The sequence below is a fragment of the Biomphalaria glabrata genome, chromosome 7, assembly GCF_947242115.1.
Source record: "Biomphalaria glabrata chromosome 7, xgBioGlab47.1, whole genome shotgun sequence".
Classification (NCBI taxonomy): Eukaryota; Metazoa; Mollusca; class Gastropoda; family Planorbidae; genus Biomphalaria; species Biomphalaria glabrata.
This window is the reverse complement of record NC_074717.1, coordinates 44,999,317-45,022,725: the sequence shown is the minus strand read 5'-3', so window position 1 is coordinate 45,022,725 and position 23,409 is coordinate 44,999,317. Positions and strand designations below refer to the sequence as shown.

Genomic DNA, 23,409 nt, shown 5'->3' with positions numbered 1-23,409 from the left:
TAGTATAACAGATTTACATTCATAGCAATAATATTATTATTATAGCTTTTATATAGCGCTACTTTCATGCTTATAGCATGCTCAGAGCGCTTTGGTCCAATCTCATTTGTGGACCAGTGGGGGGGAGGGTGGGGGGGAGGGGGTATCTAGGAGTTGGTTTTCCGTGCTGCCTTTAGGCGCTCAGTAAATGCAACTCTGCCCGAGTCGGGTGTCGAACCTCGAGCCCCTTTCTAGGTAGCCAAGACAAGCCAAGTTCAAGCGCACTTAGCCTCTTGACCACGCTTCCCACTTTACTTTACTTTACTTTACAATATTCTCACATTGTAGCAGTCAGGTTCATTAGTTGTGGATTTATCTTTTCTCATGTTATTCAATTATAAAGATTCTTTAAAAAAAAGAAAGATTTGTACATTCTACACCTCACAATTCATCCTGATAGTTGTTGACTTCTGTTCTATGTGGTAAAAAAAAAAAGTAAATCTCCCCTTTCAGACCTTTAGATCTATAAGACAGATGATGTAAAGGTCACCTGTTTTATGTTCTATGTTTTAGCTTTTAATTTTTACTCTTCAATGGCCTCTAAGTGTGTTAATTTTACCAATATCTAATTTTAATATATATTTTTTTCAATACTTGCTACTTCCTGGGGTGGAAACTAGAGAACAAGAGGCTTCAGTAGTTTGTAGATAACAAGAGGCTTCATTAGTTTGTAGATAACAAGAGGCTTCAGTAGTTTTTTGTATGTCATATTGGGTGGCTAATAATTATCGTCCATCTGCTGACACATAGGTTTAGGTTTGAATCCTGGACTTTTATTGAAAATGGAGATGTAGACTGAAGTTGGGTCCATCTGCTAAGTAACTTTTACTTGAAGCTATGACCTTTACTTGTCCTACTGACCACTACAAGTTTCCTAATGTAGGAACACACCTATCCATAGTCTGCTTACATTCCTGCAAATTTTTTTTTCTTTCCTCCATTAATCAGCCATTTTGTTTTTGTGCTTGATGTATTTTTTTTTTTCTTATTACTTTGATGTGTTCTTTTGACTTTTTTAACATTTTAATTTGAAGTGGGATAAGACAAGATGTATAAATTACAATTTTAATTGACTACATTTATAGAGTATTTGAACATAGACAAGACTATTACCAATGGAAAATATAATAAGACAACAGTAAAGATTATTATTATTATTAAAAGGAGCTTTTATCTCATGCACACACGTCTCACAATGTAAACCTGTTTTATGGATTCTGTGCTATAGATACCTTCTCCATAGAATAGTTGTTTACAGAGAGGATGGCATTATCATCAGATCTCTGTCCTCTGAGCTCAACTGTCAGTTTAGGAAAGGTCTTATCTAGGAGTGCTGGAAGCATCTGTGTGAGAAGTGCATAAATATAAAAGAAGATTATGTAGAGAATACACATTTTAGACCAAAAAGAAAATTCGCTGCATAGAACAAATGTAGACATAAAAAAGAAAATCTATATCATCAGATCTCTGTCCTCTGAGCTCAACTGTCAGTTTAGGAAAGGTCTTATCTAGGAGTGCTGGAAGCATCTGTGTGAGAAGTGCATAAATATAAAAGAAGATTATGTAGAGAATACACATTTTAGACCAAAAAGAAAATTCGCTGCATAGAACAAATGTAGACATAAAAAAGAAAATCTATATCATCAGATCTCTGTCCTCTGAGCTCAACTGTCAGTTTAGGAAAGGTCTTATCTAGGAGTGCTGGAAGCATCTGTGTGAGAAGTGCATAAATATAAAAGAAGATTATGTAGAGAATACACATTTTAGACCAAAAAGAAAATTCGCTGCATAGAACAAATGTAGACATAAAAAAGAAAATCTATATCATCAGATCTCTGTCCTCTGAGCTCAACTGTCAGTTTAGGAAAGGTCTTATCTAGGAGTGCTGGAAGCATCTGTGTGAGAAGTGCATAAATATAAAAGAAGATTATGTAGAGAATACACATTTTAGACCAAAAAGAAAATTCGCTGCATAGAACAAATGTAGACATAAAAAAGAAAATCTATATCAACTACTGGCCGAAAATGGTTTTGACTTTTGCTGATTTGGTAAAATATGTAGGTGGCAGTCGGGGGCTGCGTAGCTGCAGAATATACTGTATTCCTCATTAATCTTTGGACTCGAAGATGAGCCTTAATTTTATTATTATTATGTAGCAAATTACTCTAAAGAAAAAACTTCACATTTCATTGCTAGGTCAGAAACCTTTCACACAGCCCTTGTATTTATGTCAAAAAAATACAAAAAATCAGTGCCATTATTGCCATGGTGAACACTTAGCAATTCTATAAATAAAAATTATTTGCATACATTTTAAAAATAAAATGGTTCACTTTCAGAGCACCAAAAGTAGCTACATAGAACTTGATAACGCCAATGTGGAAATTAGATTTTCAGATTTAGAGTTAGATAAAAACAATTCTATAAATAAAAAATACTATGTGTATGTAAAAATGATTTGCATACATTTTAAAAATAAAAATGGTTCACTTTCAGAGCACCAAAAGTAGCTGTTGCACCATGTGAACTTGATAAAGCCAATGTGGAAATTAGATTTTCAGATTTAGGGTTAGAATGGGGAAAAAAATAGCACAAAACATAGAGGCTTTTCCCTGTGGGCATTGCTAAAAATAAAGCTATTGTAAATATAGTTTTAAATGAATGGAGTAGATAGCTAGTCATCAGCTTTTGAATATTTATGAGCATAATTATAATGTGTATTGAACTTTGACTTACACATAATATTATAGAATACTTATTCATAAGACTTTGTTTATTATATGCTTGTTATGCAAATTTAGTTATCTGGGTTATGCATACATTTAAATATTTTTGATGCATTTAAGTCAGAACTAAAGAAGCAGTTTTGTTTCTGTTTTAAAATCTTGAAATATACTCAAGAAAAAAAGATCCCTTTACAGCTGCATCACTTGTCCTGTTAAGTATTATGTTTTTCTTGGGTTTTGTTTCTAACACACATAACGGGATTGAGGAAAATATTGATCTGCTGGGTGTATTGATGCCACACGTGGTGAGTAGGTTTTTAACAAAAGGCTTTTTAAGATTTGTATCACAGTTCTTGTTAAGAATTTCTCAAAAACAATGTATTATATATATATATATGTATGAAATATGAAATATTTTATTGTACATTGTTTTGAGAAATTATATATATTTACAAGGCAACTATACAAACTTTTAGTACAAAGACTTCATTAACAAGCCAGTTTTGACCCAAAAAATTACTTTTTTCTTTTTCTTTGTTTAAAAATGAAGAAACCTGTCACATCTGCTGAATGTAATGTATTTGGCTACACAGCCCCTGCTGCAACCTACATATTTTGCCACATGCAGCACAGGCATAACCATTTTCTGCCAGTGATCAATTTAGATAATCTTTTTGACATGTACGTTATCCTTGGCAGTTGATTTTCTTTTCACCTCAAAAATGTATATCCTGCTGCCTTTGTAAGTAATCTTCTGCTGTCTCATTCTGAAGCTGCCTGCAGCCAGGTGCTCTCTGCTATGTCAGTTAAAGCAAGTTGGCGACTATGCTGGTCTTTAAAGCATTTCCATGGGTCACCTCTGTTACATCGACCACCTTTCAGCTCACCAAAAAGGACTGCTTTTGGCATAGTTTCATCCCCCATATGGGATTCGAACCCTGCCCAGTGTTAGATATAAGATGTATCTCTATACTGGGTATATATAAATGCAAATTTACAATGTAAGATAATTTTAATATTTTGTTTTCAATTTCTCTGTATGAACACAAGGCCATTTTAATATGTGCAAGAAGAAGATAAAGATTTGTATGGTCTCATTCATACTGCTTGCTGCTATTGCGGGATCAATGGTCCCATTGATAGACTACAGTTACCCTGTAAATCAAGCTATTAAGAAGGTAATGTAATATAACTATGTTGCTTAAGAGTGTCATCGTGAAATAACAAGCTATACATTTGACAGATCTTTTGTTTTAAATCTGAAACTTCACATTACAATGAGGTTGTGTTCATTTGTATGCATTTGAACAGCTTCATAAATGAAGAAACTAATTGAGAAATGGACAAGCTGTCACCTGAATCACAAGACAGACTACACCTGTTATAGACTATCCCAACAAGATCAATGTCTAATCTTTCGCCTTAGAACAGAACACAACCGAATGTTGCAGAAGCTAAAAATTGGAAATAGTGAAATCTGACCATGTGGAGTGTCACCAGAGAATGCTGACCATGTCCATGACAACTGCATTCTTTACCAAGAGGCCTGTATAAGACGCTGGCCCCAAAACACCCCTATAGAAAGAAAACTATATGGACAGCTGCCTGATTGAGAAACCACTGTGCAGTTCATCTCATGTATTGGTCTAGTCTTCTGAACGCTCCAACATAACAATGAGAACGAGGAAGAAGAACTTCATAATGTATGTGATTTTTGAGTGAAGTTAAGGGCAAATAAAAAATGTCAGAATGTATCAGAAATTTTTGCTATAGAAATAGTAAAAAAAAAACAAATTCTGAAAATATACAAAATTTCAACTAAATAGATTGGTTTCCTTCATTCATGTCTCATGCTGGTATAAAAAAAACAACACATTTTTAGATGTAAGCTTTTCTGTTGTTTTTTTTTTGTTTTGTTTTTTTTTCGCTGTTATTTGAAGGTTTAATTTTTTTTATTTGATGGACAAGCTTGTAATAGAGGATTTGGTTTCAGTTACTGGTGCTAGCCGAATACAGTATGACATATGATTTGTGGAAAGATATCCCATTGCCTATATTCCTCCAGTTCTACATCTTCAATGTGGAGAATCCTGAGGAAGTGATGAATGGATCAAAACCTATTCTAACACAGACTGGTCCTTACACTTACAGGTACATTTGAGATTAGTAATTGGTCAACAGAACATTCTAGGCTTAGAAATTTCCATTGCATTGAAGAAAAAAAATGTATTTCAAAACTTTAAATTCTTCATCTATATTTATGCAGGCATTGACCTAGACCTTGCTTATCATTTCAGCAATAAAGTTAGTAGCTGCAAATTGAAAGTTTCTAAGTAACAAGCTCTCTAACAAAAAAGTTTACAAACAAAAATACAAACCAACACATCAGAAGAACTAGTAGCAAGTGGCTACCTTAACTGATAGCAATATTCTAATATTCAATATGAAAATACGACTGGATTTTAATAAATTACTAAGTTTCACCACCACCTATTAAATAGTCTGTTGGACCATTGGGGCACCATGCAAGATTTGCCAATCATCTTTCTCCATTCCTGTCTTTTACCTGGATAGAACCTCTTTCAATGGCATGCCCGTCTATTCTAACTGGAACAGGACCACTCACTTTAATGTATCTGTGGGGGTTTTAAGTTATTATTTAAAACATGAATTATTAAACATCATCTTTTTTCTAAAACACAAATTCTTATAAAACTTCAAAATTAATAGTTTTCTTTTCTAATTGTTATTGTTCTTCTTTTTTTGTTGATGATTAAAAGAGTCTCTCATATTAATGTGCATTCCAAATGTATTTGTATAGAGAGAGAAGATTGAAGGTCAATATTACATGGAACCAGAATGGAACCATCAGCTATAGACAGATACGTAAATATACATTTGATCCAGAAATGTCTGCTGGAAATGAAACAGATTTGATTACCACCATCAATCCAGTAGTTGCTGTAAGTCTGTTACAGAACTTTCTTTTGTTGCTGTATGTTTGTTTTATAGTTGTTGTTTTTTCATCTGCTTTATTAATTATAGTGAAGCTATATGGGGCTAGTATCTACCATACTAATGTTTAAACTCAATCTCGGAATTTGTTCTTAAACTGAATTTAGATAAACAAATACAATAGAATATGCTATTTTACTAAGTGATAGTTGAATGAAGATAGTGATCTATTTCTATTTTAAAAAATTATGCTTAAGTAGACTTGGCACCCCGCAGGAAGATAATTACTAATTAGAGAACAATGAACACAAGATGTAATATGAATAGTGTCCTTTTTTAAATAATCATATGTGAAAAGTCATGAAGTGTCCAACTGACACCAGGTCTTTTAAGTGTATAAAAATTATAAACAAAAAGTTTATACGTGCACAAACAAGAACCTTCCACTACCCTTAGTCTGTTGGACCATTGGGACACCACACAAGATCTGTTGACTTTCCTTCTCTATTCCTTTCTGTCTTTTGCCTTGACAGAATTTCCCTCAATATCAGGCCCGTCCATTACTTTATGTTGTCTTCCCATCACTTTCTGTAGCATCTTAATTCCATTGCAAGGATCCTTCTCTCTAGCTCTGCAGTCAGCTTTCAAGATTTGCAAGCCCATAACAATATGGCTATGACCAGGGAGCCCATCAGTCTGATTTTAGTGTCAAGGGCTAGGTCTTTCTCTTTCCTAATTGTTTAGAGCTTTGCGAATGCTGCTGTGGACTGTGCAATTCTGGCCAGTAGTTTAAAACACATATAACAAAATACTGATACAGGCTCTGCAAGAAACTAAATACTGATACAGGCTCTGCAAGGACCAAATACTGATAGAGGCTGAGTCTATTTCAAGCCTCATGTCACATCTGATGGTTAGTTTTCTTTCTATCTATTGATTTCCTGACAGTCTGACCTGATTCCAATTGACTGTAGATCTTGCAAGTTATTCTTTGGGTGCTCAAAGATTAATTTTGACTTGTTACGGGTTATATTTGCTTGAAATTTGGAATGGAAGAAAGAATAGGGGCTGAATTAATTTTAAGCACCCTTTACAACAAAGGAGTTCATCTGACTTTATAGCTTTTTTTTTAGGTTCTAAGTATTTTGTTAAAACTTTGTTTTATTATTTATTTATTTATTTCCATATCAAAGTAAAAGTAATATACTTTTTATATTATCAGCTGATTGCTCAGAAAATGAAATGGATGCCATCAGACATCAAGAAATATTTTTCTAACCTCTTGAATGTGACAAATGAAGAAATGTTTATGACCAGGCCAGTCAAGGAACTGTTGTGGGGTTATGATGACCCTGCCCTTATCAGGATAAAATTCTTGAGACGCTTTTTCTTAGACAAGACTTTTATAGGATATTATACACAGGTAACATTTATCATACAATATCAACAATACCAACGTTCAGCTTAATTGCCTGGTAACATCTCTCTGTCTGGCTTTCTTTTAACACTGGACAATATGAAACAACTAACTCTAGAACTTAATGCCTCAAATTGTATGGTACTTTATTAACTTTAACCAAACACTGAACAATTAGCAGCTTGAAACTCTGTACTATCACTTCATTGTAGAGAATCAGAGTAATATGTTGTGCTGTACTGAACTCAACTGGACTTAGCCATTCCTCATCACGCTGGCTTGTTTTTAGCCATTCCTCATCACGCTGGCTTGTTTTTAGCCATTCCTCATCACGCTGGCGTGTTTCACATATGCCTGCTATTCACACACTAGGCTACCTTTTCGTCACCAGCTCATTTAGAAAAGAAAAAGTAAAGTTCCCCTTTCAGACCTTGTGATCTATAGGGCCGATGATGTCAAGGTCATCTGTTTCTTTGGCCAACAATTAGTGAGCTGGGTGTCAAGTGGCCAGAGTAATGACCTACCACCTTTACTTTCCCCCAACCAAAGTAAGGTAACCCTTAAGAGTTGGGTGGACTCAGGCGCACGCTAAAAATCCTGAAATTCAAAATCCCAGTGTTCACCAAGTCTGGAAACTTGAACTGAAACATGTTTATATTAAAAGTCAAGAGACAGATGATGATGATGATGATTAAAAATTCTTTACAAAGCCTGCTGCTTATTGTAAACAGCAATCTGTAGCTGAGTGATCATACGTTCTCTTCTGTTGGTAAATGTGTTGGGCCTAGATTATTAACAGTTCATTTAAGAAAATAAAATGTATCCAATATGAATGAAACTATCCTGTACAATGTATGCTTAGGCTCTAAGACAATTAATTGATTAAAAGTTAGTGATCTTGGAGCATTAACACAGTATTCTAATCCTCTAGCTTGTGACTTAGCAGTCACAGATATGCTGAAGATGTACTGTGCAGTAGTATTCTCAATGGTATTCATAGTTTGAGGGTGCTTAGATTGTGTCAAATTGCTTATAATATCAGAGGAACTGTAGATGTTTAATGCTGTGGTCTTTGAATTAGGATTTCTTCTTACCCCTATCCTTTTGCCCTCAATCTCACTCAAAGTCATTGTTTTTCATTTATAACAGAGAAATTACTCAGATGATGGTGTCTACACAATATACACTGGAGCTACTGACATTCAATTGCTGGGACTGATAACCAGATATAATGGACAAAGGTTTTAGCATTTATAATACTGTATAGTTTGTCTTGGATTAAGAAGTCCTTAGCCTTAAAAAAAAACATGGTTTCAAAACATTGTCATTTTCTTCTAAATATCTTCAATTCTATTGAAGCAAGTTATTTGTGTTTATGACGAAGTAGATCTACCATTAGCAATTATAACATAAGTTTCTTTTATCTAACATGTACTCAGTGCACTTGATATTTGGTCTACACCATGGGCTAATATGATCAATGGAACAGGTGGGCACACTTTTTTTATATGTATTGTATGTTTCTGTACATATATTTATTTTAAAATAACTAAAAGAAGATTTATTTCCAAAATTTGTGAAATCTATAAAAAAGTTTTATTTTAAAATAACTAAAAGAAGATTTTTTTTTCAAAATTTGTGAAATCTATAAAAAAGTTCTCTCTATTTTAACCCCTTCCCCCCAGCTTTTTGTGTTGGGTGGTGCAATGCTCCAAACTTAAAGTGTTCTGAATGGAAAAACAATAATTGATAGGAGCATTATTCTTTATAAAATAAAATAATTCTTTGATTATCTGAACACAGCTATACTTGAGTCATAAACAAAATAAAAACTCTCTAATTAGGAATATGATTTACATGTCACTTGATATATCTGAACTATCTGGTCGGGGTGGCTGCCTGGTCGTGCGGTTTGCTCGCTGGACTGTCGTTCGGATTTATCGACGGTCGAGGGTTCAAACCCTGCCCGCTCCCATCCCCCGTCGTCCTGCGGGAGGTTTGGACTAGGAAGTAAACTATCTTCAACTCTGAAGGAACATCCGAATTATGTAAAACATTTTACAAACATGTCAACCTTCTAATTGCCAGATGGTCTGTGGAGTCCTCCAGCTAACCCAAACAAGCAAGAAGTTTCCATGTTTAATTCTGACATATGCAGGTCAGTGTCCTGAAAGAAATATAATATAATGTAAATCAAGAATGTTTAAAATAAAACATTGATACTTGAACTTGCTTAAACATTTTAAATGTGGGAAGTGTGGTCGAGAGGCTAGGTACACTTGAACTTGGCTTGGCTTGGCTAAATATAAAGGGGGCTTGAGGTTTGACACCCGACTTGAGCAGAGTTGTTGTGTTTACTTACACTTAAAGGCAGCACGGAAAACCTTCTCCCAGATACCCCTTCCCCCCCCCCCCCCCCACTGGTCCACAAATGAGATTGGACTGTAGCGTTCTGAGAATGTTATGAAAGTAGTGCTATAAAAAGCTATAATTATAATTCACTGGCCTGTTAGTCAAGGGACAAACTGTTCTCTTGTGAACATTTCACAAACATTCTGAGATACTTTGTTTGATTCCAGTATAGGCCCTATGTTCCTTATACACTTGTTTTTACTTGTGGCATAAGGACCTTTCCCATAAATATAAAGCTCTCTACACTTTAGTATGGCTGCCTGGTCGTGAGGTTTGTGCGCTGGACTGTTGTTCGGATTTGTCGAGGGTTCAAACCCTGCCCGCTACCATCCCCCGTCGTCCTGCGGGAGGTTTGGACTAGGAAGTAAACTATCTTCAACTCTGAAGGAACATCCGAAACATGTAAAACATTTTACAACCAAAACAAACAAACATTTAACAAACATCAAACCTCACTATTTGTAAGATAATCTCTCAGATTTTGTTTATATTTAGCTTTAAAAATGGTTAAACTATTATTTTCTTTATATTGTATGTATTTTTGATAAAATCACAAATTATTCTGTGCATGTATATGATGTTAATCTTATGTAATACCAGTACATGTAACGTTTTTTACAAACACATTGATCTTGCATCCCTATAAGTTCTTATTACCTAGTGCTGACAGAATATCTAAAAAGTATTGCATTGCAACAAAAAAAAAGTTGTTTTTTTTTTTATAATTCTTAAAAAGAAATAGCTGACTATAAAAAGAAAAAGTGGCTAAACATTATTTTTGTTCCATTTTGAAAGGTCAGAAAGATTCTATTACACAAAGAAAGTCACAATATGTCAAAACATCAATCTTCGTCGATTCGAATATAAAAAATTTGACTTCCTGAATGCCGTTCATAATAGAGACAACCTTGGTTTTTGTGTTCCGCAAACTCATTGCCTGCCAAGTGGTCTGTTGAACGTAACCAACTGTCCGAGGTCAGGTAATTCAAGTACAATTCTTGATTGACTTCTACTTCAAAATAAAGAGTAGTTACAGACAATGCATGTCGTTATTTTAAAAAATTACTTCTTCAGAGATTTAATAAAGTCACTCTGTTTATCTAAATCACTCTGTTTATCTAAATCACTCTGTTTATCTGTTTTTTTCTCCCACTTCCAATTCTCAGATCAAGTTGTAACTTTGCACCATTTTTCATTGTAGATGACAAAACATGAATCAATAAAAAAAAATTAACCAATTTTTAAATAAATTATTAGTGATTAATGACTTTGTTTGATATTGAAGGTGAATAATTGTTAATTAATAAGAGATGTGGATGTTTATATGGATTTAATCCTTTTTACATTTTGTCACCATTTTCTCCCAATTGCCATGCTCAGATAAAATTTAAATTTTGCACATAATTATTCATGACAAAACATGAATCAATCCAAACATTAACCAATTAGTTTATCAATTAGAGGTAATTAATTCATTTTGTTTTCTAGAGCAGAAAGGGCACTAAACCCTGCCATTTTCAGATAAATGGCAGTCATCGGCACTTCTTTCCCTTAGATAAACTTTTTTTCTTTTGCTTGTTTTATTCTTTTTTTTTTTGCAATTATCACTAAAGATAGATTTCATGTGTGGCAACATCTTTACATACTTTTGTAACAATATATTTTTTTATTGTAAGATTAAATATGGATAGATTTCCCCCCCCCAAAAAAAAAAAAAAAAAAAAGCCAAAAAAATGTACAGATAATACTCGACTAACAAGCTGATGGAAAGTATTTACATTTCAGGTAATGGTTTTTCGATGCCTGTAATAGAGTCCTTGCCGCACTTCCTGTATGCTACACCTAAAACCATTGACAGTGTTGTGGGTCTAAATCCTAATGAGGCTGAACATACTTCTTATGTTGATATTGAGCCTGTAAGACCTAGAGTTAAGCTGCTGTATTTGTCATTATATTAATTAATAGTTACTTCCAGTGAAACAAAACAAGCTTTCATCTTGTGACATTTGAAAATCAAATAGAGTAGTTGTGCTGACTATAAAAAGTAAATTTCTGTTTAACTTTTTTTTATGACAACAGTTGTACCTTCATCCTATGTTTAGGAATATTCAATTGAAGAAAAAAAAAGAAAATAAACTTATTTAAAATCCCAGGCTTCACCAAGACTTGAACTTAGGACCCCAGGTTTGGAAGCCAAGTGCTTAACCACTCAGCCACTGCAACCTCCACATATCTATACTTACTTGCAAAATAAAAACACATAAAATATATAAAGATTTTAAAAATCTTCAAAGATATAGGAATTTATAAAAGAATTATTTTTTTAAATTCTATTTAAGAATAAATTGGCTTACCTAAATTAGCCAGCTCTAATTAACATAAATAACTAGATTAACATTTAGATTTGCATAATAATAGAAGCATGCAACAGTTTTCTATTGTGTTTATTATTCTGTCAAGTGGACTGGATTTTTTTTACAAACCTCAAAGAAACTACAGATCAATATCTTTACAGAGCAAGTATCAGACTTTAAGTAAGTTGCAGGGTTATTAGCCCTCTGTTTTACATTGAATTTTTTTCATTAATTAGTGACTTTTAAGCCAACAGCAAAATTACAATGCTGTTGGTTTTTTATCTTTTTTTAGCTTTTCTTTTTTAACTTTTCATTGAGAATGATGAAACCTTATTTTGTGGGTTTGCTTAGATTTGCTACTTAACCTCTCTGTGATCTGTCCATGCCCTAGTGTGCTGTGTTCTGATGTGTTGTAATTGTATAATTTTCCACTTTCTGTGAGAAAATGAAAACAATATAGATAACAAGCAAAATATTTTAAAATCCTTTTTAAAAAAAATAAAGCTTATCTAAGGAAAAGAAATCCTCACTTACAACTGTATCTCTCAGTAATGTAGAAGCTATTTCCCTTATTTAATATCAAACAAATAATTAATTAAACTAGAATATAATTATTTAATGTAAAAAAGTTGGGTTTTTTTTTGTTAGTAGTTTCTTTCTTTCTACACCAATGTGGAAGAACAAGAGATTTTAGATATTAGTATCTTTTTTTTTATTACTTCTACAGTATATATCTAATATTTAGTATAATGTTGTGCTTTAAAAGAAATGTTTTTTGTTTTATTTTTCTAGACAGACCGATGGCATTAAGACAAGCTATTTCCCCATTTTCTGGCTGAATGAGGTAGATCAGCGCATTTTAGACATAAATGGTTTATTATTAGTGTTGTAACTACTGACAGGGACTGTCAAAGATAAATTAGACGTCTTTGTTTTTTCATAACTAGAAATCCTGTGCTGTGGGTTCTACTCCTTTTTTTTTTATCACAGCTTTGATTTTTTTCTAAAATTTAATTTAACTATTCAAACTTTCATGCTCAGTGCACTATAATACAATCTCTTATATGGACCTGGGAGGGGTGGGGGGAGATCTGGGAGAAGGTTTCTGTGCTGCTTTCAAGCGTTCATCAAATATAGGTCAGCTCAATTCTGGATTCAAACTTTCATGCTCAGTGCACTATAATCCAATCTCTTGTGTGGACCTGGGAGGGGTGGGGGAGATCTGGGAGAAGGTTTCTGTGCTGCTTTCAAGTGTTCATCAAATATAGGTCAGCTCAATTCTGGATTCAAACTTTCATGCTCAGTGCACTATAATCCAATCTCTTGTGTGGACCTGGGAGGGGTGGGGGAGATCTGGGAGAAGGTTTCTGTGCTGCTTTCAAGCGTTCATCAAATATAGGTCAGCTCAATTCTGGATTCAAACTTTCATGCTCAGTGCACTATAATCCAATCTCTTGTGTGGACCTGGGAGGGGTGGGGGGAGATCTGGGAGAAGGTTTCTGTGCTGCTTTCAAGCGTTCATCAAATATAGGTCAGCTCAATTCTGGATTCAAACTTTCATGCTCAGTGCACTATAATCCAATCTCTTGTGTGGACCTGGGAGGGGTGGGGGAGATCTGGGAGAAGGTTTCTGTGCTGCTTTCAAGTGTTCAACAAATATAGATCAGCTCAATTCTGGATTCAAACTTTCATGCTCAGTGCACTATAATCCAATCTCTTATATGGACCTGGGAGGGGTGGGGGAGATCTGGGAGAAGGTTTCTGTGCTGCTTTCAAGTGTTCAACAAATATAGATCAGCTCAATTCTGGATTCAAACTTTCATGCTCAGTGCACTATAATCCAATCTCTTATATGGACCTGGGAGGGGTGGGGGGAGATCTGGGAGAAGGTTTCTGTGCTGCTTTCAAGCGTTCATCAAATATAGGTCAGCTCAATTCTGGATTCAAACTTTCATGCTCAGTGCACTATAATCCAATCTCTTGTGTGGACCTGGGAGGGGTGGGGGAGATCTGGGAGAAGGTTTCTGTGCTGCTTTCAAGTGTTCAACAAATATAGATCAGCTCAATTCTGGATTCAAACTTTCATGCTCAGTGCACTATAATCCAATCTCTTGTGTGGACCTGGGAGTGGGGGAGATCTGGGAGAAGGTTTCTGTGCTGCTTTCAAGCGTTCATCAAATATAGATCAGCTCAATTCTGGATTCAAACTTGATCCCCCTTGGTAGGTAGCCTAGCAATTTTTGCCTCTCAGACACACATCCCATATTTTAATTAGCAACTGTAAGGGAAAGTAATGGTCTTTTTTTTTTGTCCTGTCAGAACTTGTGTCACAGTTGGTCAAGTGAAATGAATGAGTTGTAGATACCCTGTGTTATTTAATGTTTAAATTGCTGGGGACAACTTTATATATATATATATATAAGTTTTAAAATTATATTTGTTTGACTTTGAGCTAAGTGAACTGATTAACATAACACGACTTAATTGTTTGGGACAATATAATAAACATCAATTCAGGTGAATTCAGTATTAATACAATGCAGGAATACATGAAGTTGTATAAGTTTCATGTTTCAGAAGAAATGAAGATTATTACACCTTAGCCTAAACCTCCCATATGACAGCAGGGCTCTAACTCTTAACTAAATAGACTACACTCCATCGCACATTTACATGATAAGACAGCCATCTTGTTTGGCTTGAATTTTTTATTTTAATACCATCAATAATGTTTTGCTTGTATTTTTTTTTTTTATAAAACTATTCTTTTGATTTCTCAGAAAACTGCTATAAATGAGATCCATGCTGGCATGTTGACAGAATCACTCTTTACTCCCATAGAGAAAGCTGAGAAGTTGAAAGAGAAACTCTTGATGATTAAATACCTACTCATGTCTCTAAGTAGTTTCCTTATTCTCTTAACTGTAGCTGTTTGGGTCTTGGACTCATTTGTAAGTATTGAACCTATCTGTTCACACATTTGCAAGTATCAATCCTTTCTTTTCTTTAATAAAATTACCAGAGTGACTACAAGTGTTAATCTCTTCATTTGGTTCAAATATTTTTTTTTCTCATTAATTTACAAGTAACGGTACTGACCTAGTCTCTTTGTTCTTAATTACATAAGTAATTAATCTTTTTTCTTTTTAAATTTTATTAATATTTCTAGTTGTCATTTTTAAATTTTTTAAATAATTGACTTGGGACGCGGTTGCTGAGTGGTTATGTAAAAAAAAAAAAAAAAAGTAAAGTTCCCCTTTCAGACCTTGTGGTCTACAGGGCAGATGATGTAAAGTTCATCTGTTTCTGTGGACTATGGTTAACAAGGGTGTCATGTGGCCAGCACAACGACCAACCGCCTTTACTTTTCCCTAACTAATGTCAGGTACCCATTAGAGCTGGGTGGACTCAGAGGCGCCCGAAGATCCCGAAATTAAAAAGCCCAGTCTTCACCAGGATTCGAACCCCGGTTCGGAAGCCAAGCGCTTTATTGCTCAGCCACCGCGCCTCCCAAGTGGTTATGTGCTTGGCTAAAAAACTGTGAAGACTGTGATTTTTAATTTTGTCAATGTTAGGGCGCCCCTGAGTCCACTCAGCTTTTATGGGTTCCTGACTTTAGTTTGGGGAAAGTAAAGGGGGTTGGTTGTTATGCTGATCACTTGACACCATGCTCGTTAACTATTGGCCAAAGAAACAGAAACAGATGACCTTAACATCATCTATCCTATAGATTGTAAGGTCAGAAAGGGGAAACTTTACTTTTTTAAAATAATTGACTAAATATGTATAACATTAATTTTTCTTTAGCAAGCTCTACAGCCTTTCCTTTTCATTTATTTAAAATTAAAATCTTTTCAGAACTCGCATATACAATTTAAGTGATTAATATTTACATTTTCCACTATTGGCCTGCACAATGGTTTGATCTCTTCTTAGATATGTCACCATGGAAAAAAGGATAATATTCACCATGAGGACCCATCAACGCCCTGTCTCAAAACTAGTAGCATTACCTATAACAAGGTAAAAGTCTTGAGTGATGGCTATCAGAGATTGACCACATGATCAGCACGTAAAACAAACTGGAGATCAAAACATTTTAAATTGTTTGGTTTATTCAAGATAGAGGACACCTTTTCAAACAAAAATTCAATTATGTGTATTTTTATATATTTTATAACAAAATTTTGTTCATATTTCATCATTATTAATATCCATGGAAGTTTTTCTTAATATTCAGTATTTGTTTGGTTACAGACTTAGAATGTTTAAAAAAAAAATGACTAACATCTCAACATTATCTCTTTGTCACATTAATCTCCATTCAGTGTTGGGGGGATGCATTGGGGGAGGGGGATTTTTTTTTTTCACTACATTTCCACAACACATAATCAGAAGGACCTTTTGACACACACATTTCTTGAGTGTCCTTGACACATTTGGCCAATTCAATCACTACTTTTCTCCTTTTTGAAGACATTGGGTCACTTTTAGTGGTCCAAAATAGAATTGTACTTTTCCATTGTTTCTAGGTCAAAAGAAATAGACTTCCTTTTCAAGATTTTAGACAAGATTTAATAATGGATCATTCTGATAAATGCATTTAAAAGAAGCATAATAATATTTATAACCATGATTAATTTATGTAATATAACTGTCTAGATACATATTTATGACTCATGTGCATATATTGGTATGTAGTGAGCTCATTTATGATTTTAGTTGACATATTGTATGCTTTCATTTGTTTTAATGCTAGCTGCCTGTGGCTGGAGTGACTGACATGTTATATAAATCATTAAAAAGTAATTAAATGTTTTCTTATTATTATTTCTATTTTTTCTTGAGTAATGTAGATTCAGAAGTCTGAGTTTAAAAAAAAGATTAAATAGACTACTATTAGATTTATAACACTTTTATTTACAGTTCCTCTCATTAGCTTGCAAACTCTTCATGGCTGGAAACTGGAAACATTTTGGTGATTTGGAAAACACCTCTAATGATTTTACAGTTCATGTATTTCTTTGGGGGGAAAAATAAAATTAATAGCTTATTGGCCACACAGAGAAAACGCTGGTTTGACCATCATGCTTTTGTTTATGCATAATTATCTTAAAATTAAATTCTGCTTTTTTTGAAAATGCATTCAGTAGATTTGCATGCTTTTGGCTCAAATCATTCTTTGTATTTTGAATATGCTTAAGCAGGTATTCCTGCACTTGACTCAAATGTGTTTTGCATTCAGTAAAAGAGTTGAATAAATATGTAGATGTTTTTGTATAAATAGGTAGATGTTTTTGTACATCATCTCATGTAGAAATAAGCTGGACTGTAATAGAAGATATTGGTAGTTTATACTCACTGGAAAGACATAAAGGAGAAATTTGCCTTTATGTTTTTATTATATATCGCTTATTTTTTATTATTTTAACTTATATAGTTACAAGATAAATAATATTTTGGTTTAATCTAGCTCTCAAAGATCAACTACTTTAGATCAATCGGGTATCTTTTAGTTTAACAATATAGGTGTGGTGACTGAGTTGTAAAGTGCTTGGCTTACGAACCGGGCTATACAGGGTTTGAATCCTGGCTTTTTTTAATTTCAGGATATTTAGGGTGCCTCAGAGTTCCCCCAGCTCTAATGGGTACCTGACATTAGTTGGGGAAATGTAAAGGTGGTTGGTCATTGTGCTGGCCACATGGCGCCCTGGTTAACTATGGGCCACAGAAACAGATGATGCCTCTTTGATCGCAAGGTCTGAAAGGGGTACTTTACCTTTTTTTTTTTTTTTTTTTTTTTTTTTTTAGTTTAACAAAGATATTGTTATGAAAATTGTCCTGTCTGTTTATGCCTCAGTGTTTTTTATGTTATATTTTCATTTTAATGGTGTCATTAACAAGCACAAAATGCTTTTGGAATGTAATTGACTTAAAACATAGAAAAGGAAAACTAGTCTTAAATTGTTTTGAATTAAACAGGAAGGTCTATAAGTTTTTAGCCTTTTTTTTTTTTAAGTTTAACAAAGATATTGTTATGAAAATTGTTCTGTCTGTTTATGCCTCAGTGTTTTTTATGTTGATAATAATTTCCATTTTAATGGTGTCATTAACAAGCACAAAATGCTTTTGGAATGTAATTGACTTAAAACATAAAAAAAAGGAAAACTAGTCTTAAATTGTTTTGAATTAAACAAGAAGGTCTAAATGTTTTTAGCCAAGAATTTAACTGGATAAATCTTTCTTGTGCACTTCTTATCCTAAAGCATTTAAGACTCACGATGAAGTTCTTAACATTTTTATGTCCTTTAAGTACAATAACTTGTGTCCAGCAGCATGTCTCCACAACAGGGGTCTCAACTCATTCACTATTGAGGACTAATGTCAGGCTAGAGTTGTGGAACAATAGTGGCCACAGTGTTACCTGTTCATAAAGTACAACAGTCAATGTAGGTCAAAGTTTTTAATCTAACCACTCTTCAAGCTTTGTAAGTATCCTTTACCTTGATAAAGAAATTGTTATCTCTGGTAAAGAAATGAAGAGTGGCTTACAATGAAGCAGGTACTAAACAAGTTCATTCAATTTAGGACAATCTTGATTGAGTCACTAGTTACTGTCTTTAAAAACAGTAAGTATCTGAATAATTGTAGCCTATTACATTATTTTAAACACTAAGACTTTAAAAGCTTGGTTTAAGCAGACAACTAGATCCCAGTATTTGTTAGTAACAAGCCCAACACAGTTGGTGTGTTCTAATTAAATTAGATTAGATAGTGTTTTCCTGTTGTCTACTATGACACACTACTTGTCTACACATTGCAACCTAAACTCATTATCACTGGCTGACATTGAGTTATTTCCCATTTTTTTCCCTAATGGATTGGTCATGTGCTATCATAGTAAACAACAAATGTGGACATGTAGGCTCATAGGACAGAACAGCTTGTGGGTTTTTAGTAAAGTAACTTAGATAAATGGATAGTGAGATTAGATCTATTATAATTAGTGATGTTTGACATTGATTCTCCAGTTCAATCTGGTAAGTAAGCAAAGCATTCAACATTTATGTAGTGTCATTGTGAGTTTAGAGCTTGGAAAAAATTAAAGATAAATTGTGGAGTGTTCAAAATACAAAAGTTTATTCAAAGTATTTATTTCAACATTCTAAGTAGAAAGGTATTGGCTTCATGAAATTCTGAGAGTATTGTTTTTTTAATTTTAATATTTAAGAAATTCTGTTCTAGGTTTCTTGAGTAAAATAGTCAGTCAAAAATATAATTGTTTACTTATTTATTTTCATCCCTTCACATTTTTAGTAAAACCATGAAATGTTTGAGCAGTTCTCTTCTTGTAAAGTTTTTTAAAATTATTTTAAGATAATTGTTCCATTTGAAATAGTTTGTTCTTGTATTGACCACAACATATGATATTAATTTTAGGGCATACTGTCCTAGTGGTAAAATGCTGGGCTTTTGAACCAAGAAGTCTCCAGTTCACTGGAATTAGAAATTCCAAATTTTTAGAATGCACCCAACTCTAGCATACGTTGGAAGTCAAGGCATTTGAGCATTATGCTGTGAACCTGAGACTGTTGTTAACCATTGGCCATAGAGACAGATAAGTTTTACATCATCTAAACCCCAGGGGTCACAAGGTCTGAAAGGTGTAATCCCCTTTACTTTATAATTATTTGACTTTCAGTAAAAATGTTTGTCAAATGTTTTACATGTTTCGGATGTTCCTTCAGAGTTGACGATAATTTAGTTCCTAGTCCAAAAAACTTCCTGCGGGATGACGGGGGATGGCAGAGGGCAGGGTTTGAACCTGGGACCATCAACAAGTCTGAATGACAGTCCAGCGTACATATCACACAACTAGGCAGCCATCCTGTAACAGGGCTGGTTCTGTTTTCTACTAATTAAAGTGATAATTAAAGCCTAAAGAGGTATATCTTCCTGCAGATGAGACGGGTGAGCTACTTTAATTAAACTAGGCCAGGATATCTTTTCCACTATTTCATTTCAAACACCCATCCATAGATTGTACAAATGAACTAATTCGATGGTTTGTCAAGAAAATATGAAACTTCTCAGAAATTAACATACACTCACCAAAATTTAGTTTTGTTTTTACATTTATTTTTAATGTAATAACGAAAAGCTGATGAGGATATTTGTCAAAACATTACACATACAAAATGGGTGGTGTCAGAGGCGGAGGCATTTCTATTATCTTTGTCTATATTTCAGTAACAAAATGTTGGATAAAAAAATCCTAATAATCCTTATTGTGGGTGCTGTGATGGCAGTCATTGGCATAGCTATGATTCCATTGATTGACTTCATTATCAAAGGACAAATTAAAAAGGTAATTTGTTCAAATCACTTTATTTATAAACTTGTACTTGCTATTTACTACTGGTATGTGAAATGTTTATTTCGTTTTGAAGGATTTTCATTAAGAATTGAAGATTTTTACATCCTAGCATAAACCTACGGCAGGATGTCGAGGAATGGTGCATACAACATAACCAAGCAAGTTTACAATAGTGTTGTGTGTAGGATGTGTGAGACCTATTTGTTGACAATAGTGTTGTGTGAGACCTATTTGTTGACAATAGTGTTGTGTGTAGGATGTGTGAGACCTATTTGTTGACAATAGTGTTGTGTGAGACCTATTTGTTGACAATGGTGTTGTGTGTAGGATGTGTGAGACCTATTTGTTGACACTAGTGTTGTGTGTAGGATGTGTGAGACCTATTTAGTGTTGTGTCTAGGAAGGATTCTCTACAAAGACTGCATCACAATTAAGGAGATTCAAAACAGGATCACAATGGTATTGGGCCTCACAATGACCTTCTGACCAGTCAGGAAATGCTAACTGAAACTGTATGGCCATGTCATAAGGTCCTCAAGGCTGACAAAAACCTTCCATCAAGGAAAAGACAAAGAGGCAGACAGAGAAAATGATTTGATGAGCCAAACATTGAAAGAGATTCTTGTCAAGGCACAGAGAAGAATGAAAGATCAACTGTGCAACTGACTAAGAGAAAGGGGAAGGCATGTCTGTAATTACCTGAGGACAGCACAATGATCCAACTACTTTTATTACAAATTACTTCAATCACACATTTCATAATAATGTTGTTGTTTGTTTGTTCCAGAACATGGTCATTTCTAATTCCAGTACATAATAATGTTGTTGTTTGTTTCAGAACATGGTCATCTCTAATTCCAGTACATAATAATGTTGTTTGTTTGTTCAAGAACATGGTCATTTCTAATTCCAGTACATAATAATGTTTGTTTGTTCCAGAATATGGTCATCTCTAATTCCAGTACATAATAATGTTGTTTGTTTGTTCAAGAACATGGTAATTTCTAATTCCAATACATAATAATGTTGTTTGTTTGTTTGTTTCAGAACATGGTCATTTCTAATTCCAATACATAATAATGTTGTTTGTTTGTTTGTTCCAGAACATGGTCATTTCTAATTCCAGTACATAATAATGTTTGTTTGTTCCAGAACATGGTCATTTCTAATTCCAGTGAAAGATATGACATGTGGAAGGATGTCCCAGTCCCTATATACTTGCAGTTCTATATCTTTCATGTAGACAATTCAGATGAAGTGAAAAAGGGAGACAAGCCTATGTTAATACAGAAAGGGCCATATACTTACAGGTAGTTTTCAAACACAAAACACTTCATTAGTTTTTTTACAGTCATATGTCAGTGCAATTCATCTGGAACTTGGGGTGACATGGTATCATGATTTTGACATGTCAAAACTGCACAATGCCCTTTCGTATCGAAAGTCTCAGAAACATGTTTAAGCAGGAAATCTTCTTTCTAGATTTGACATAATTACTTTAAATAATTAAATTTGAGGAAAAAAAAAAGATTTTTCACCTTATTTACTTTTTTTACTTAATATTAAATTTTAATTTAAAAAAAATGTTTAACTAGTATATTTTTTATAATCTATGAATAATCTGATGTATCAGTATCCACGCTTACTATAAGCTATCCCGACAAGACCAACGTCTAATCTTTCGACTCAGGACCGGACACAACAGAATGTGACAACACATGTACCGGAAGCTCAAAATTGGAACCAGTGAAATCTGCCAATATGGAGTATCCCCAGAGAATGCAGACCACGTCCTCCAAAACTGCTCTCTATACCAAGAGGCCCGTATAAGACATTGGCCCCAAATCACCCCAATAGAAAGGAAACTATATGGAGAGCTCCCTGATTTGGAAACCACTGCGCAGTTCATCTCATGTATCGGTCTACTCATCTGAACACTCCAACATAACAATGAGAACGAAGAAGAAGAAGTATCCACAAATGCAGATCACATCCAAGTCTTATGTACATTTTTTTTTATTGCATCTTAGCTGCATGAAATTTTACTTTGCAGTTTAAACCTTAAAGAGATTTCAAAGATTACTCTATGGAAAAAATTATGTTTAACACACTTTAAAGTCATCAAGCTGAAAACAAAAATAAAATTGGACATTCCATTGGTGTTCCAAGATCCTAAAGCCTCTACAAGAACTCAATACTAGACATGTTCCTCTCACCTTTGTATGACATGAAAGTTCCCCTTTCAGACCTTGTGGTCTATAGGGCAGATGATGTACAGGTCATCTGTTTCTGTGGCCTACGGTTAAGGAGGGTGTCATGTGGCCAGCACAATCACCAACCACCTTTACTTTTCCCCAACTAATGTCAGGTACCCATTTAGAGCTGGGTGGACTCAGAGGCGCCCAAAGATCCCGAAATGAAATGCCCAGTCTTCACCGGGATTCGAACCCGGGACCTCCAGTTCAGGAGTCAAGCGCTTTACCGCTCAGCCACCGCGCCTCCTTTGTAAATAAATCCTACAGAAAGAAATGACCAAAACCCCTTTAGTGGCAAATTTAATGTGTGACAGAAGTACACAACAAACCATAACAACAAAAAATATTAGCACTATGCTCTATACTAGAGTTAAAATAGGGAGGAAGTTTATTGTTGCCTTACTTTGTAGCACATTGTCATCATGCCTTTCTGTGTAGCACATTGTCATCATACCTTACTGTGTAGCACATTGTCATCATGCCTTACTGTGTAGCACATTGTCATCACACCTTACTGTGTAGCACATTGTCATCATGCCTTACTGTGTAGCACATTGTCATCATGCCTCACTGTGTAGCACATTCTCATCACACCTTACTGTGTAGCACATTCTCATCACACCTTACTGTGTAGCACATTCTCATCACACCTTACTGTGTAGCACATTCTCATCACACCTTACTGTGTAGCACATTGTCATCACACCTTACTGTGTAGCACATTGTCATCACACCTCACTGTGTAGCACATTGTCATCATGCCTCACTGTGTAGCACATTGTCATCACTGCCTGGCAAGGTCTTCCAATATATTAGAAACTGTTCATGCCACTAGCGTAAAGCCATTGTTATATTTACAACCCTAGAAAACTA

The 23,409-nt window shown here is 34.4% G+C and overlaps 2 protein-coding genes and 1 long non-coding RNA gene across 8 annotated transcripts in view; 2 read left to right on the top strand and 1 right to left on the bottom strand.

The window, feature by feature from the left end:
- Positions 1-1,208: 1,208 nt before the first annotated feature.
- Positions 1,209-18,492, bottom strand: LOC129927297 (uncharacterized). The gene is made up of 3 exons (XR_008778960.1): positions 18,408-18,492; positions 9,213-9,305; positions 1,209-1,934 (listed from the first exon to the last, which is right to left on the bottom strand). It is a non-coding gene; the product is annotated as an uncharacterized LOC129927297 (long non-coding RNA).
- LOC106062746 (lysosome membrane protein 2-like) lies at positions 3,782-16,907 on the top strand. The gene is made up of 13 exons (XM_056035727.1): positions 3,782-3,944; positions 4,760-4,917; positions 5,588-5,729; positions 6,944-7,144; positions 8,288-8,379; positions 8,578-8,627; positions 9,227-9,296; positions 10,346-10,530; positions 11,336-11,466; positions 12,011-12,084; positions 12,697-12,748; positions 14,685-14,855; positions 15,841-16,907. Exons 1-13 carry the CDS (start codon positions 3,828-3,830, stop codon positions 15,967-15,969), a joined length of 1,572 nt encoding a protein of 523 aa, XP_055891702.1. The 5' UTR covers positions 3,782-3,827; the 3' UTR covers positions 15,970-16,907.
- LOC106069810 (lysosome membrane protein 2-like) overlaps positions 18,382-23,409 on the top strand; it is a 20,590-nt gene continuing 15,562 nt past the window's right edge. The window contains exons 1-4 of one of the 6 annotated variants that reach the window (XM_056035725.1): positions 18,762-18,944; positions 19,345-19,559; positions 20,155-20,272; positions 21,434-21,591. In XM_056035725.1, coding sequence (XP_055891700.1) covers positions 20,162-20,272; positions 21,434-21,591 — 269 coding nt within the window. In that variant the 5' untranslated portion in view covers positions 18,762-18,944; positions 19,345-19,559; positions 20,155-20,161. The other 5 variants (XM_056035724.1, XM_056035722.1, XM_056035721.1 and 2 more) reach the window with 5 other exon arrangements.

Excerpts from the sequence above, each read along its gene's own strand:
- LOC106062746 (XM_056035727.1), top strand. The coding sequence starts at position 3,828 with ATGTGCAAGAAGAAGATAAAGATTTGTATGGTCTCATTCATACTGCTT. Across the intron at positions 8,380-8,577 it reads ACCAGATATAATGGACAAAG|TGCACTTGATATTTGGTCTA; the intron begins GTTTTAGCATTT and ends ACATGTACTCAG. Across the intron at positions 9,297-10,345 it reads TTTAATTCTGACATATGCAG|GTCAGAAAGATTCTATTACA; the intron begins GTCAGTGTCCTG and ends CCATTTTGAAAG.